Source organism: Amphiura filiformis, chromosome 18 (assembly GCF_039555335.1).
Source record: "Amphiura filiformis chromosome 18, Afil_fr2py, whole genome shotgun sequence".
Taxonomy (NCBI): Eukaryota; Metazoa; Echinodermata; class Ophiuroidea; order Amphilepidida; family Amphiuridae; genus Amphiura; species Amphiura filiformis.
Genome location: NC_092645.1, coordinates 42,802,399 through 42,818,228, shown reverse-complemented (window position 1 = coordinate 42,818,228; position 15,830 = coordinate 42,802,399). Strand labels below are relative to the sequence as shown.

The 15,830-nt window shown below is 34.7% G+C and overlaps 1 protein-coding gene across 1 annotated transcript in view; it reads left to right on the top strand.

Moving 5' to 3' along the window:
- Positions 1–2,542, top strand: part of LOC140138695 (uncharacterized) — a 49,626-nt gene extending 47,084 nt beyond the window's left edge. Inside the window, exon 3 of the mRNA XM_072160445.1 lies at positions 1,627–2,542. Coding sequence (XP_072016546.1) covers positions 1,627–1,832 — 206 coding nt within the window. The 3' untranslated portion in view covers positions 1,833–2,542. The remainder of the gene's footprint in view (positions 1–1,626) is intronic.
- The last annotated feature ends 13,288 nt before the right edge of the window (positions 2,543–15,830 follow it).

Sequence of the window (15,830 nt, the reverse complement as noted above, 5' to 3'; positions counted from 1 at the left end):
TCGGAACTCGGAAATATTGATTTTGAGATATAGCCAAACAAAGGAAATATTTCTTTTTGCTTCCTTTTGTTTTGGAGAGTCTTTAATTGCATATATTTTTGGTACTGGTTGTTCAATTTCAATGGGGTTTTCTGCAAAATGCAGCTTTGTAAATGCTTTTTACTATCCTAACTGATAATATTACCGAGTTCCGACTGATTTTGCTTGCTCGCATCACATCTCTTTTTAAAGCAAATCAACCCCAAAGTGTGATTGTGTTTTTTCCTGATAAGCAAGGTGACAAAATATTGCTCCATTCACATACATTTGGCTATTCCAGTTGAAATCCATACACCCCTATGAAAAACATGGCCTTTATCGTGCACATAAAGTTCAAATTGGGTTACCATAATGAGTGCCTCCATTTCAAATCTGTTTGGGAAATCAACGTCATGTCTTCCATAGGGGTGTGTGGATTTTATCTAGAATAGCCAAATACATTTATTCTAACTTTAAAAAAAATTCTTGATATTTTGTTGTAACACATTTAACTTGAAAAGGTTGTTTAAACAGATAATACCTAAGACAAGATAATTTGTGTTGATTTTTATTATCACGTTTCGTATTTTAACAAGAAAGAGAAATATACCAACTCTTTAGTGTGGAACTGGTACCAAAGGACAAATAATGGTACTATAATAACCAGGATAATACCGTTGAATTGTCTGGGGAACTAGCTAAGGTAGATACTTAGAGAAATCACGATGAAATACGGAGTTTAAAGGTCCTCTTAAATTTTAGACCATTCTGCGCTTCCCTCTAAGCCAACATGATAAATGAGGACAATAAGCCAAATCGGCATTAGAAGTTTGCAATGCATTGTGGGACAGTTTTTGCATTTTTAGGACACTTTGTCCTTTGACCTATCAGAAATATTGGTTTTTGTGCATACAAAAGTAATTTAAAAAAGTTTTACTAGAATAAAAACAAATCAAAAAAATATATTTGTTGTATAAATTAATTATTTAAATATTTTTAATGATAACATTTTTACAATAATAGATAAATAAATAATAATTAGAGAAATTTCCCCGATATGTCAGAGGTCAAAGTGTCCTAAAAGTGCTCTCAAAAACCGGAAGTCACAATGGCGATTGGGCTTATTAGTATCCAGAAAGTATGTGGGATTGCAGGAGCCACATTGTCCAGTTTACGTAATAAACTGCAGTGTACTCTTTTTGGAGCGAATATTAATGCACCCCTTATATCAAGCATTGGGAACTCTTGTATAGAACCCATTATGATTTCTACGATGTCTATTTCAAAAATTTATGATGATAATCGATTCCGTCAAAATCCAAGATGGCCACCAAGATGGCTGCCAAAGTTACATGGAATAATATTTTATTTTGATTTCATAAATTTCATTTACTAGACACCTTGAGGATTACAAATAATTATGTAAGTCATCAGGGTGCATGTGAACCCTATATTCCGACTACATATCATTCGTCTTGTGTGTCACCTTTATTTGTCGCAATATATGAGTGTAAACACCACTAGGTCACGCTCAGCTCCGACCCGCCATAAAAATGTACCAATTTCCGAAAAACCTCACACTCTTATTCTTATTGTTCTCCTTTTCAGATGCCTTCATTCAAAAAGAAGTTGCGTACAGTTTTATCAAGCGAACAAGTAGCGGGAACAGTTTCTTACGCGACTCCAGAAGTCAACATCGAGGTCTTATAGACGAATGCTGTACATCACAATGTGAGGCAGGGGAGATGATACTATACTGCTGTCAAGAAAGACAACGTGAATGGCACAGTGTACGAGGATTTTTCAACAAGTGACGTATCGCCATGGTTTGGGGATATAGGCATTTCATTTTAGTTACAAAATGTTTTATTTTCTTGAGTTTTATCAAGCAAAGATTTTAACGCATGCAAAAGCAGATAATGTTATATTTGCCTGGGTATGAATTTCAGTATTTTTGTAATCCTTTTGGAGGTATAAGGAGAGGGACCTATTTATCCTATTGCTCATAAAATGACAACGGTATTATTGGATTAATTTATTAGCACATGGGTTCTTGATGTAGGATAGGGTTAAGATGTGCGGCTAGGATTCCGAAACTTACCCCAAAAATATGGACTTGTTTCTGTTCGAAATTAAAGTAAATTTGCCAAATTTTTGCAACTTTGGCTTAAAAACAATTACAAATCAGCATATTATTGTAGAAACTTTTGATAAAGCAACCCTTATCTAAAGCAGTTTTTATACATTTACCAACCTTTGACGGAGCCTCCTGTAAATGATACCCAAATCTGTCGACCCATACCGTAAAACCTCGTCTACAAGCATATAGTGTTTTTGATTAAAGCTAAGTTCATACGAAACTAGCGTAAATATGCCAATACAAAATATTGGTCTTACAATAATACTTGTTCGTATATGCTTGGATCTGTCATTTATTTGCTCAAACTCCATAATGGCACCGGGATTAATTTAGCTTTCATTAAGCACTCTATATGCTTGTAGACGGGGTTTTACGGTATAGGCTTACACAGGTGCTATTTTAACGTGTCTCACTGTCACGTTCGTGCAATGAGATAAAACTGTTGATGAAGTAGAGTGCGTTTCAAAAATAAAAAAATTGACATTTTTAACTGAATGTGACCGTAAGAAAGGCTCTACCATTGTCTACTATTAAAACATATCTACACGGATGGTTAATTGTCACTGCACGAATATTTTATCTCGTCACGTACGTGACAGTGAGGCACGTTAAAATAGCCCCTGGGCTTACACACTTTTCAACTAAGATACACCTCCCCAATATAAGGCTCATGTCGCATATTTTGAAAGACATTGATTGATTAAAACAATTTACATGGTTATCGACCAAGAGCAGTATCAGCTACCACCGATATGAATGCTGAAGTCAACATTAGCCGGTTCGACACGGGAGGCGGAATCTGATGCATTGTGGACTTTTTTACTCGCAGACTACATCATGACATGAGTGCCCTACAACTCCCGGGCACATAATTATATGATGTTGAATAGCTGGCTTTGCGTGTGATAATGATTATTCTTAAACACTTGAGAAAGTTCGTGCAATCTTATTGGTTCTTAGCCGTGTGATATGACACGTTTATAACACACTTTAGGACGTGCGTGTCGATGTGTCGATGCGAAACGCGCACGCGCTATTTGATCCAATCGGAGGTACATAGCAACAACGGGACTAATCGATTCTAAGCCATCGGTAATTCCTTGTAAAATGTAGGATTAAATTTGATTAAAATTGGTATACTTATGATTTATATATTCATTTGAATGAAGTGTTTAAGAATGAGAATAAAGGTATTGTGTTTAGCCGCATCGTGCATCTATCGTCTCATATAACACGCGACATCATTATTTTTGGCGTAAAACAACTCGGCATCTCATCGTTGTTTTACTTAAAATAATAATGTCGCCCGTATGCCCGTAAACTACACATTGCTAGGCATTAATGGGGATCTTGGTTCCATTGTAGAGTCGCCCAAACTGTTTCTTTCATTTGACTTACATTCCCAAGAAATCTGAAAATTTTGGCATAAAATGTGAAGCTGACGTTGTCGTTATGTATTATTTATATGGATGTATATAAATTGAAATAAATTAAAGCATATTATTTTCGTACAAAAATATAGTGAATTTAAGTGTATGCAATCAGCCGCAGGTGTTTTATAAATTGTCTTGCAATCATTCCGTTAAATGTATATTGAAAGTAAAGTATATATTTTTGTTGGTGTATATTTGGAAATATTATCGTACGAGTACATTATTAGCATTTTACATTTTATCATGTACCAAATCAATTTAGTAATAAAGGTTATGGTACGTCTGAATGTGCATCTTGTTGACTGCTCTTAACATGGGCTTTCAGCATAAATCCTGGCTTTGCATGTTCTGTTCAAATGAACAACACATATCTTTACTGAATGAATGCTACCCGTTGGGCAGGAAAATCCTCTTATGTGTCATTGGCCCCTGAACATGTTAAAAGCAAAACCTCCTATGTAACCTATTGGCAGTTTTGTTTGAAATATGTTCAAGGGCCAAAAGCACAAAGGAGTTTTTTCCTGCCCAAAGTTGAGCAGTCCGCGGTCACGATTTTAATCTAAATATCGTGACTTTTGACCAATCACACGAGATACCATCTCTTTCAAATTACCTAATTCATGCCAATGTCACGAAAGGTCATCATTACAAAAGGTCACGTTCATCTGAATATCATTTGACGTTTGCATATTTGCCAAAAGCAGGGCATGTGCCAACATTGAGAATTCAAGGACAGTAATTGATTTTCACGAAAGCCTGCTTAAGCTCTACAGATCACCATTAAGCCTGGATTGCTCTTTTTCGATTGCTACTTGTTCCTTACAGTAAACGCTGCCCGATGAATTATACAAGCACTGTGAGCCATTTGTCGCTGCAATTTAGTTTAATAGGCTATACTCCGCTATAAGCAAACATTAATGGCCATATCTCAGGAACGGTAGGTCCAATATCGATAAGAATCTCAGCCATAAAAATTAAAGTTGTACTGATTGTGACGTTGTTTGATTGCATAAAAATACAAGTACATCCAAGTGACCAGCAAGAAAGTGTAAGATACTGATGTGCTTCTTTTGAATAGGTGTATAAGCCCAATCGCCATTCTAACTTCCGGTTTTTGAGAGCAGTTTTAGGACACTTTGACCTCTGACATATCGGGAAAATTTACGTAATTATTATTAATTTTCTTATTATTGTCACAATTTTGATCATTAAAAATACCAAATAATTAATTTATAAAACACTAATATTTTTTATATTTGTTTTAAATATTGTAAAACATTTTAGATTATATTTTGTACGTACAAAAATCCAATATTTCTGAATTTTCTGAAAGGTCAAAGGACAAAGTGTCCTAAAACTGCAAAAACTGTCCTACAATGCATTGCAAACTTCCAATGCCGATTGGGCTTATTCTCTAAATCTTAACCAGTTCGGCTGACGAAAAACTTCAATTGCAAGTTCAGTTGAAAAACTCTTGCTGGGGTTAATGTCCAATATTAATAAACTGTTGAGGCCCTTTGCTTGATACCAACATATGGTACACGCTATATATTTTCAGTGGAATAAACTGGTGTGTATGTTAGATATAATTGGTATGCTTCTGTTGAATATTCGGCCATGATTGCGGCTAGCCATGTCACGTGCCCGGGTCACGTGCAGAGGATGATTTAAGGAAGCCCCATCATGCACTGTAAAAGTGTTATCACTAGAGTTTCAACTGCCACTTTACTTTTTAAATCCCATTGAATTCTGTGCAAAAGATGTTGTTTTAGAATTGTGTGTGTGTCATTATTACCTGGTCGATTTCAGATCTAAAGTGATGTATGCATAAAGGATAATTCACACCTTCTGTAGATAACATAAAAGTGAAATCGACCAACTTTTTGAATGTGTTTTTATTGTAAATATATCTGTCCAAATTCAAATTTAACCATGTACGTCTATGCAGTGGGCGGGCAGTGGTGTCATGTTCACTCAGACAGCTGTGCTAACCGCAAGACTTGCTGGGTGTGCTTAAATCATCCTCTGGGACACGTGCAGGGCCATTATAAAAGGGAATAAGACAGCTATTCTGTGTATGTGTCACGTGATAAGTGTTGTAGTTTTTGGCTACATGGGGGGAGGAGTTTTCGATCGCTACATACAGTAAGCCAAAAACTTAAGGTACCAAATATGTTCACCCCTGTATATCCTAAACAAAGATAAATATGTCAAAATTTAAACCAGCAGCCAATACCAGTACCCTCTACCTCTGATTTAAGACCTCACTTGTTGAATTTGGTTGAGAATTAAGAAACGGTGATCTAACACCTAATCTATGGGGGCACGGCGCTAGTCCTCCTGTTCGAGAACGCTTTGTGAAATCACTAGGGCATGCAATGGAGAAAAACTGCAACTTTTGAACTTGCTTCTTCCTCGGGTTTTGGATCATCATGATCATTGTGGCTTTATTTCTTGACCGATTTTAACGAATTAGGTCTTAAGTCCGAACTAAACAATGCAGCTATTGGCTTTTGGTTCTAATCATGGCATATTTACCTTTGTTTAGGATATACATGGGTATATTTTTTTAAATAAAAATAGCTGGTACCTTAATTGCTTTGCAGACTGTATATGAGACTGTATATGTTATAACGTCAAATTTAGTGGCCAAAGTTATGTGTCTTTCGTAATATATCAAAATTGATAAACACAACATGACATTTAAAGGAAATCTGTACCATAAACTAATCAATGGCTAATATAGTTATATACCCCTAAATTAAACATACCAGACGGTCTATGTGGATTTCGGAATATTCCTAACAAAGGAAAAGCACTTTTAATCCTTCGTTTCTACGATTCAAGGAAGCCGCCATGATAGCTGCTTGCGAATCCTTTCTGCCACAAGCGGTAGTGTAACCTTTCACACAGACCCACTGGGGTTCGTTGACGGGCAAATCAATCGTGTGTTGCTGTGTGGCATTCGCGAACCCCACAGCGAATTTTGGCTTTCAGTGCTGTTTTTACACTTTTCGTTCTCAAAAGACATTGTTGATCATAAATATTACTTAAAATAAATTTTGTTATGTTCTTCTGTAGTTTTATGGGTAAAAATTGTCATGTTTTCTTTTGAATGGATGTTGAATCTGAACTTTGGTAGATTCGCTTCGTGTCATCAAAGTTCACGAGGGACGAGGCTTGTGGCACGGATTTCGCTGGTTTCAAAATCGGGGTACCGTTACAGCGTAATAAAAATACATCGTGTATCAAAATGGCAGCCACCATGGATTGCAAACTGACCGCTGATCGTCGTAAGGAATTAAGAATTTCTCCTTTATTTGGACATATAGCTTTGGACTTTTACTGTTTGTCGTTTTTATTATTACTGCAACTATATAGCCCGGAAAAACAGTGGCATGATCGACGGGAATTATATAAATAAACATATATATAAACAACTATATAGCCATTGATTAGTTTATGGTACAGATTTCCTTTAATAACTATATATTTTTTGCCTCTCTACTCTCTTTGTTAAAAAATACATCTTGGTATGTATTGATGTGCATGTTCTTAATCTCACTCTAAGTCTCATCATAAGAATATAGCATATGTAACAATTAATATTATGTCCATAGCACATAAGATGTTAAGTTGCACTTTGTGGGCGTTTAAGGGAAGGGGTATGAACGTTTGGACAGTATTTATTGTGGGGCATTAGAGCACATCAGACATATCGAATTGCATTCTGAATACGAAGAATGTCCTTCTGATATCAAATAATTTTGATTTTTTGAAATTCGCAGTGTAATACACATTTTATGGCAAATGATTAAAAATTGATATTTTTGATATTTAACAGTACTCGAAGTAAACTTTATACATCTGATGATTTATACTTAAAGTGTATGTAGGTGGGATGAAAAGCCGACGATCAATTGAAAATTTTGACCTTTCGTATTGAAGATATGGATTTTTCCCAAAACACACAAAAAATGAGGTCTTTTTGGGATAAAAATCCATATCTTCAATATGAAAGGTCAAATTTTTCAATTGATCGTCGGCTTTTCCTCCCAGCTACACACACTTTAAGAATATATCATTAGATTTATAAAATTTACTTCGAGGACTGTTATATATCAAAAATGTGAAAAATATCAAATTTATATAATTTGTCATAAAATTTGTATTATATCGTGATTTTCAAAAAATGAAAATTATTTGATATCAAAAAGACATTCTTCGTATTCAGAATGCAATTCGATATGTCTGATGTGCTCTCATGTCCCACAAAAAATACTGTCGAAACGCAATAAACGCTCATTCCATATCCCTTAAGTAAATTTGGTTTATTGCAATTGAAATTCATACACCGTCTACGGTAGACATGACATCAGTTTCTAAACAGATGGTGTAGATATCATATGAAATCATTCAGGTAACCCCACTTGAAATCCACACACTGTGTGGAAGTTAAATTGGTGTACAAATTTCACATATTTATAATAACACAATGTCAAATTATGAGTAATTGTCTGATGATAGTATGTGAGTCTAATTGAAATGGTTGTTACCATGGTTACTCCTTAATGATGTAAATTAAGATCATTACGCGTATTGTTTCTTTCTACTAATTGCCTATAAAATGTAATAATTTACCAAAACACTATGTATAAAGAATTAAATGCACGTTATTAACATGATTAAGGTCTGTCGGATGGCAGGAGACATGTGTTCCGGTTTGAAGCACTTAACTAAAAAATGCATTGTACTTCTCAATATTAATAGAAATTTGCTAATTCAGTCAAGGACACCAACAATCGTAGTTGTGTTTTCTTCTCTAGTAAAAGTGGCACAATTGTGATTTTACCCTTTTTGAGATTTTCATATCTCGAGATCAAATTGAACAGCACAAACGGTATTTGAAAGCTAAAACTGCGCCCCTGGCGTTTATGTAAGCATCAAGACAGCAGTATTTTTGATTGCCAACAAAGAGGGCGCTTTTCACTTGCACGTTTTCAAAAAAGATGCAAATCGTATATTAGTGGAGACTAAGTTTTTGAGATGCAGCCCCTTGAATGTGATCGATATTCTCTAATCGCCCAAAATCTAAGTATTATTGACTTCGTAGTTCTATACCCCGGCTCTATAGGTTCAACATCTTTCCAAAATGACTAATAGAAGATAATTCAATTAATGATCTTAGAGTAGGTTCCTATTTGATAACAATTTCAACCAATAAGCACATCCATAGAACACATTTCTTTTCGATCAGACCAGGCAGGATTACACTCGCGCGTCGCGCCGTCTGACAAGTGATGTGGACTATGAAGTGCGCGTGAGGTTTATTTGTACACCTGAACCGATTGTTTTGACGAAAGACATACTATCAAGATTTTTTAAACCAGTTTGTAGTGGAACATGTAAATAAAACACGGGACTTTGTACAGCACTAAATCTATATTTAGAAACCATCTTTTTGTATTCACTACGGTATAGAAGACATTGATAACATTATGAGCAGGGACAGGCGATTTGCGCGGGAAAATAATAGCAAATTGCGCGGAATTGCGCGGAACTCTTTTTTCGGTGCAAATCATGTATTCCTGCCCATAGGAAAAGAAATAGCCAATTGCGCGGAATTGCGCGGAAAAAGAGTTCCGCGCAAATCGCATGTCCCTGATTATGATATGCTGTTCTCAAGAGGACGGAATAACCAACATTCCGTGTTTATTGGCATGCGATACTGGTGCTTTATTATTGTAGATACTATTGTAGTTTGTTTGTAATAATTATTAGTTTTGCTAACTAGCTGCCCATATTTTATATTGTATCTTTTTCACAACAATGTCAAGAGTAAAATATGTGCTGAAACCTCACTATAGTTTGATATAGGCGGGAAATGTTAGGCTTTTACCACTACGCCGAAAAGTAGACCTACGTTAAGAGTGCTATCAGTTGACCTGTCTGGTATATATATATTGTGTGTTAAAGAAAGTAGACAAAGTATAGGACCTGAATTAATCATTCGTGATGCTTCTGGCGAGATGTCACAAGACAATTCTCAAAATAGAATATTTTGATATTAATCCGCGATGTTACTGTATAAGGCCCGCCGATTACGAGCTGATCAAACTACAGTATATGAATAAAAACTGATAATTGTACTTAGTTTTGCACCAGTGTTTCTTGGCAACAATTAATGTAAACACTCGCAAGGAAGGAGATATTATATCTATACCACTGACCACTCGTACACAAAACAAGTCTATAATAGTCTGCTTGCAGTGACAGTATGTCATAACGCGCCCGGGTATAATCAAGATTACGTCAGTTAAAAAGATTCCTCTGAGATAACATTGACGTGTATAATTAAGAAATCCGTCACTGGACAGTATAAAAAAATCCGTAACTGACAAGTATAAATACAATTAATGTGAAAAATTCGCCACTGAACAGTATAGAAATGTATAATTGAAAAGTATAAATATAGATACCAGGCACTTGACCCAACCTGGATTCTACGGTTTTTGAAAATCGAAATTAAAGAGGAAGACCCGCCAGTGAGAACCCGCAGTTCTTCTGGTTAGTGAACCAAACTGCCTGGTTATCAAATTAATCAGTGATAATGTTATCTCTGAATTTAACAGGTGCGAAGTTGGTTTGATGTTATTGCATCAATTAGCACCTATCAAATTCAGAGATAACCTTGTCACGGATTAATTTGATAACCAGGCAGGTTTGGTTCACCCCAGATAAACTGCTTTGGCGGTGCTTCTTTTTTAAATACTTAGGGGTTTCATGGGAAAAGTGTTTATAATCCATAAAATCTCATTTTATTGAGTGTATTTGTTATTCGATTTCAGCTTCATTGTTTGTACTGCGTTTGTAACCACCCACAAACCATGGATACACACATAAAAAAAACACCGCAGAAATGTGGACCCACAGAACGGTGGTCATCCCCTATTGCCAGGACGTAACTGGTTGGCCCAAAATGCACGTTAAAGCATATAAACACGAGTCCGTAGTTACCCGGTGTAGGACGGTCCCCGGTTGCATGGTGATTTCTCAAACTGTGGCCCGGTTAATTTTAGAAGATGGTAAAATATTAAATGTGTACGTCCCCGGTTGTATGGTGTTTTCTTAGACACATGTGTGTACGTCCCTGGTTGCCGGTGTTTACAAGTATTGGGTTGTGTATGTGTTACAAGAATATTTTAATCATCTTCAACATGTAATGATCCTGGAACATAGCTTGTTTGCGAACATCTAAGTGGTGTAATCATGTTCCTGGCACATAATAATATGAAGAAATCTCAATTGCGAGGGTTATTAACTCAATGTGTGAAGAATGTAAGATATATTTAGCAAATATTTAAGTGTAAGAGTGTAAAATACGTGAGTAGCTTAAACTTCGTGAAACATACAGGCCAAAACAATTAAGGTACCAGTTATGTTTACCCCAGTATATCCTAAACAAAGACATATATGTCATAATAATAAGAACCAGCAGCAATGTTTAGCTCTGATTTAAGACCAGGTTTGTTGAAATCGGTCAAGAAATAAAGACACGATGATCCAAAATCTCCAGGACGAAGCAAATTCAAATGTTGCAGTTTGCTCCATTGCATCTATTGATTTCAACACAAATCGTTCTTTAAAACGAGAACTAGCGCCGAGGCTTTTTGATTTCTTTCCTTCCTTGGGTTTTAGATCACTGTTTCTTTACTTGTCAACCGAATTCAACGCATGAGGTCTTAAATCAGAAATCAAAAAAGGGTACATGTATGCAGCTGGATTTAATAATGACATATATGTGACGTGTCATGTCAAAAGGAGACTTTTTGGGCAGGATCGTAAATGGAGAAATAGCCACAAATCTGCCCGGGGTGATTTTTTTCACAATTTCGGTTTGTTGCGAATTTGTGATGTTATTAATGTTAAAAATATTGTCTGATAGTTTCAGACCAGAATATAACTGGCATCTTGTATTTTTTGAGACATTTTTCAAGGTAATTCCTACTCTCAACATTGTCAATAATATTTTCAAAGGCCGATATCTCAATTTCCAATTTTATAACACCATAACTTACGAACTCAATATCTTCGCTTAGGTATATCCGATTTCCGTATTGGTCCGAGTATAGTCCCACCCGTTTTTGTGGTACATTGGGGAAAACGGCATTGTAGTGCAAAATATCTCTATTATTTAAGATATATAAAAACCTCAAAATTGACAACCTGCCCAAAAGTGTCTCCTTTTGACATGACACGTCACATATGACTTTGTTTAGGATACACGGGAGTGAACATATTGGTAACCTAATTTTTTTTTGCTGTCTGTACTAAATGAGTGTTATTTTTTGTGTAGAGAAGCAAAAAGTATAGAAATATAACTTAACACAGGATTCTGTAGCTCCTGTTATCATACATTATCATGTAAACCTTAGATATTTAAAGCAATTTAATAAAACAGGGCTTATTGTTTTGTCTTTGTAAAGGATACACAAAAAGAATATTTTAAACAACTCTACAAAGTAAACATTAAAACCCAATAATAATAAAACATATGTAAAAGAATTACTCGAAGCGTGTATAAATAATGTTAAAATACATAGTACTAATGCAGTAGTATGTTTACATAAATACATATTTTTTACGCAATATTTTCTCTGTGTACACTAAACATATAGCACCGTAAGAATATTGAAATGTGGGTGTTTGTGTTTTGTATACAAGATATCAATTTAATAAATTTAGGCATATAATAATTATATTTATTGACACAAATAGACGTAATTTAATATATATAGTTTAGGCTCAAAAGATACAAGTAACTGTCCGTTTGGACTTTGCGATATAGAATAAATAATACTGGGTCTTCTCTAAATTCTTGAATTGTTTTATGTTATATATTTCACTATATTATTGTAGTATTGCTAAACGAAAATTGATGATAGTCCTATGACGTTAATGCATATTAACTTAAAAAATGTAAAATGACATTGAGAAGGGAAAACCGACGAATAAGACGTTTGGTGTTCTTGCTTTGCTATATATTTATCGATTTATATCATACGTCGTACTTATATCATACAAACTGACCAATCAGATTCAGCACTGGTGATTTCATTACCAAAACTGACCAATCACATTCATCGTTACTGCTTTTCTTGCAAGAAACAATTGGTCGGAAAGTCACGAATAGCAATTGAGCTGTTTTTAAATTGTATTCATCTCATTGAAATAAGATAAACCCTTGTTAGTTGTCTTAACCTTGTATATTTTGACATGTACACATAATGCAGCTAGTAAAATGTATAATTTGAAAGCATGCGGTTATTTTAGTAAAAAGAAAAGAAATATTTTTCGTTTGATGAAATGTACACTTCAGTTCATCAAAATAATGTAGTGTTTGACTCTTTATTATATTGGTGAGTATGTCTTAATCCAACCCACTGAATATTCATGATATTTAAATTATAAAGGTCACGCAGTCGTGTGAAAACTACTAGCCATTATAGTACATACAATTTACGTCGCTGGTAACCAGTATTTCAAAAAAGGGTGTAGCTTTGAATTGATGTGATGGGATTCAATTATTTTATTCAATATCTATGATGACCGGCATTATCGTGTTTAACCTAGCGTAAGCTTGGGCCCTATTGGACTCATTGCTACGTTCTACACGCCCCCCCGCGACTGCAATCGTACCTTGAACATTTGCACGTTTGCATAGTGTACGAACCATCAGTACGTATCGGTTAACCGATAGGACTATGGGACCAAACTGCACGTGGTGTATAATTGGTAAATCGCGATATCTCAGCAAACCGGTTTTAAAACAATTTTCCCCAAATTTGTTAAAAGGCTTTAATAATTTTTTTTAAATTGTTCTTAAGGGCTTGGTCATCCACCTTTGCCAAGTATTTTTGTGGGCTCTGAGGGCACATCACACCAAATCATATTCTGAATACGAGGAATGAACGTCTGATATCAAATAATTTTTTATTCGCGATATATGCACATTTTATGGCAAATTAGTAAATATTGACATTATTTGACATTATTTAAAAGTCCTCGAAGTAATTTTAGTCTCTTTGGCAACTTCATGTTTATCTTCAATACGAAAGGTCAAAAGTTTCATATTATGATCGGCTTTTCATCCCAGATAAATTCACTTTAAGTACATACTCGTAGCATTAGATTTATAAAGTCTACCTAGTTTGCTTCGAGGACTGTTAAATGTCAAACTTGTCAAACAAATACTGTACAAAACGTTTTGATAAATTAAAACGTTGGGTTATAAAAAGATCAACAAAATATTTAGAAACAATTTGTCAAAAACACTGCCAAAGGTGACCAAATGTTTTTGTAAAATAGTTTTGAAAAACAAAGAAAAGATATTGCAAACGTTTAAGGTTGATCTTAACCCTGGAAAAAATTCATCAGTCATTTCTTTTTAAAATTAATTGTTGAATACTAGATATAAATATCTAGGAAACGTTTGTTTTTATTTTTATAATTTGATCAACTCCACCAAAAAAAAAAAAAAAAATTCGGGGGAGGGGGTTCTCCATCACTGAACGTTTTTGCCCAAATTTGACCTCACAGATGGATTTGTCAAGGCTTTGCCATTCTAAATTTGTATACTTTTATATACTTTGGACCAACAATTTAGCAGTTATGAGGCCCAAAAGTTTTTACAGTTCCAAGGTTAAGACCAACCTTAAATAACGTTAGTTGCGAACGTACGTGTTTTGAAAATGTTTTTAAACGTGTCTTTTAACGTTTTATATAGCCTTTATATAAGACGACATTAAAACGTTTTCTGACATTATTTGTGCGTCCATTTCAATGTTACAAAACGTTGTATTTGCTGGAATGCTGCCAATTATATATGCTTCCTGAGCTATGAATATTTCGCATTGCTGACAACAACAAAATACGTAAGGATATAGGCCTACTCTTGTCCAAAAACACTTTGTAATCTGTCATATAACAAATATCTCATCTTGATTGATTGTATTACGTTTGTGCATACGTCAGTTCCAAGTGCACTGTTTAACTAACCCTCTATAAAGGACCCAGGAAGTAACGGGGATGTGGGGTTTCGGTGAGAGACTAGACACCGAAAAAGGGGGTCTTTCAGTGAGAAGGTCTCAAAAATGGAGGGGGTGTGTCTTTCCGTGAGACTGGGAAAAATTGGGAAATTGATATAAAAGTTGATAGAAATTTTTTTAAATTCTTCAAAATGTGAAAACAACTTTAAAGTTTTGGAAATTTTTGAAGAAAAAATATGAAAAAATGGGGTTATTCAGTGCGAGATTATCAAACATTTTCCAAAAATGTTTGAAAAAAGGAGTCTTTTGGTGATAGGAAAACAAAAGGAGCGGTCATTGGGTGAGTGAGAGGGAGTTCAATAAAACAAAAAGGGGGCCATTGGGTGAGAGGGAGTTGAAAAATGGGGGTCAATGTCCCCGGGCACTGGTAGACTATATATTGTAGGGCCCGCTGTACCATACATTTTGCTATTATACAGGTTGTGTCTCAATTAAGGTAGGTAGAGAAAGGAAAATTATATCACGCTGAGATTTTATTGGTATATTTATACATTATACATTAATATTGCAACAAGCTGAAGTGAGTTCACTTTGACTGTGACAAGCTAAAACAGGAATTAAACATTTTAACTTTCCCACCGATGTTGGATGGGTATGGTCATTTTTTTTTCATTAAGTATGGTGAGACAAAATCTCAGGGCATTTTGTAGCTTTTGGACGTTTTACAGCGTTGGGTGATATCCGAGAGTTTGTCAAGTGTACATGCATGTGTTTGTAACAAGCCGCCGATTAGAAGAGTGGAAGATTTATAGCTCTGTCTGGGTAAGATCAGTATTTTAAAATTCGCGTCTTGCCTCATTTATTTCGTAGTACATTTTTTTTTCTTTTATGACTGCTGTCAACAAACAAGGCGACTACGTGACACATTAATTTTCAAATTTACCGAAATATTTTGCCAGAAAATTTGAAAATTAAGAGTTTGATATCAGAGAATATCCGTATCATATCGCCTCTTCATTTATTACATATATGCGGGGTTTACATGTAAATTAATGGCAATAAATAAATAAATAAATAGATAAATAAATAAATAAATAAATAAATAAATAAATAAATAAATAAATAAATAAATAAATAAATAAATAAGTAAATAAAAATTTAAACAAATAAATAAATAAATTTATTAAAGTA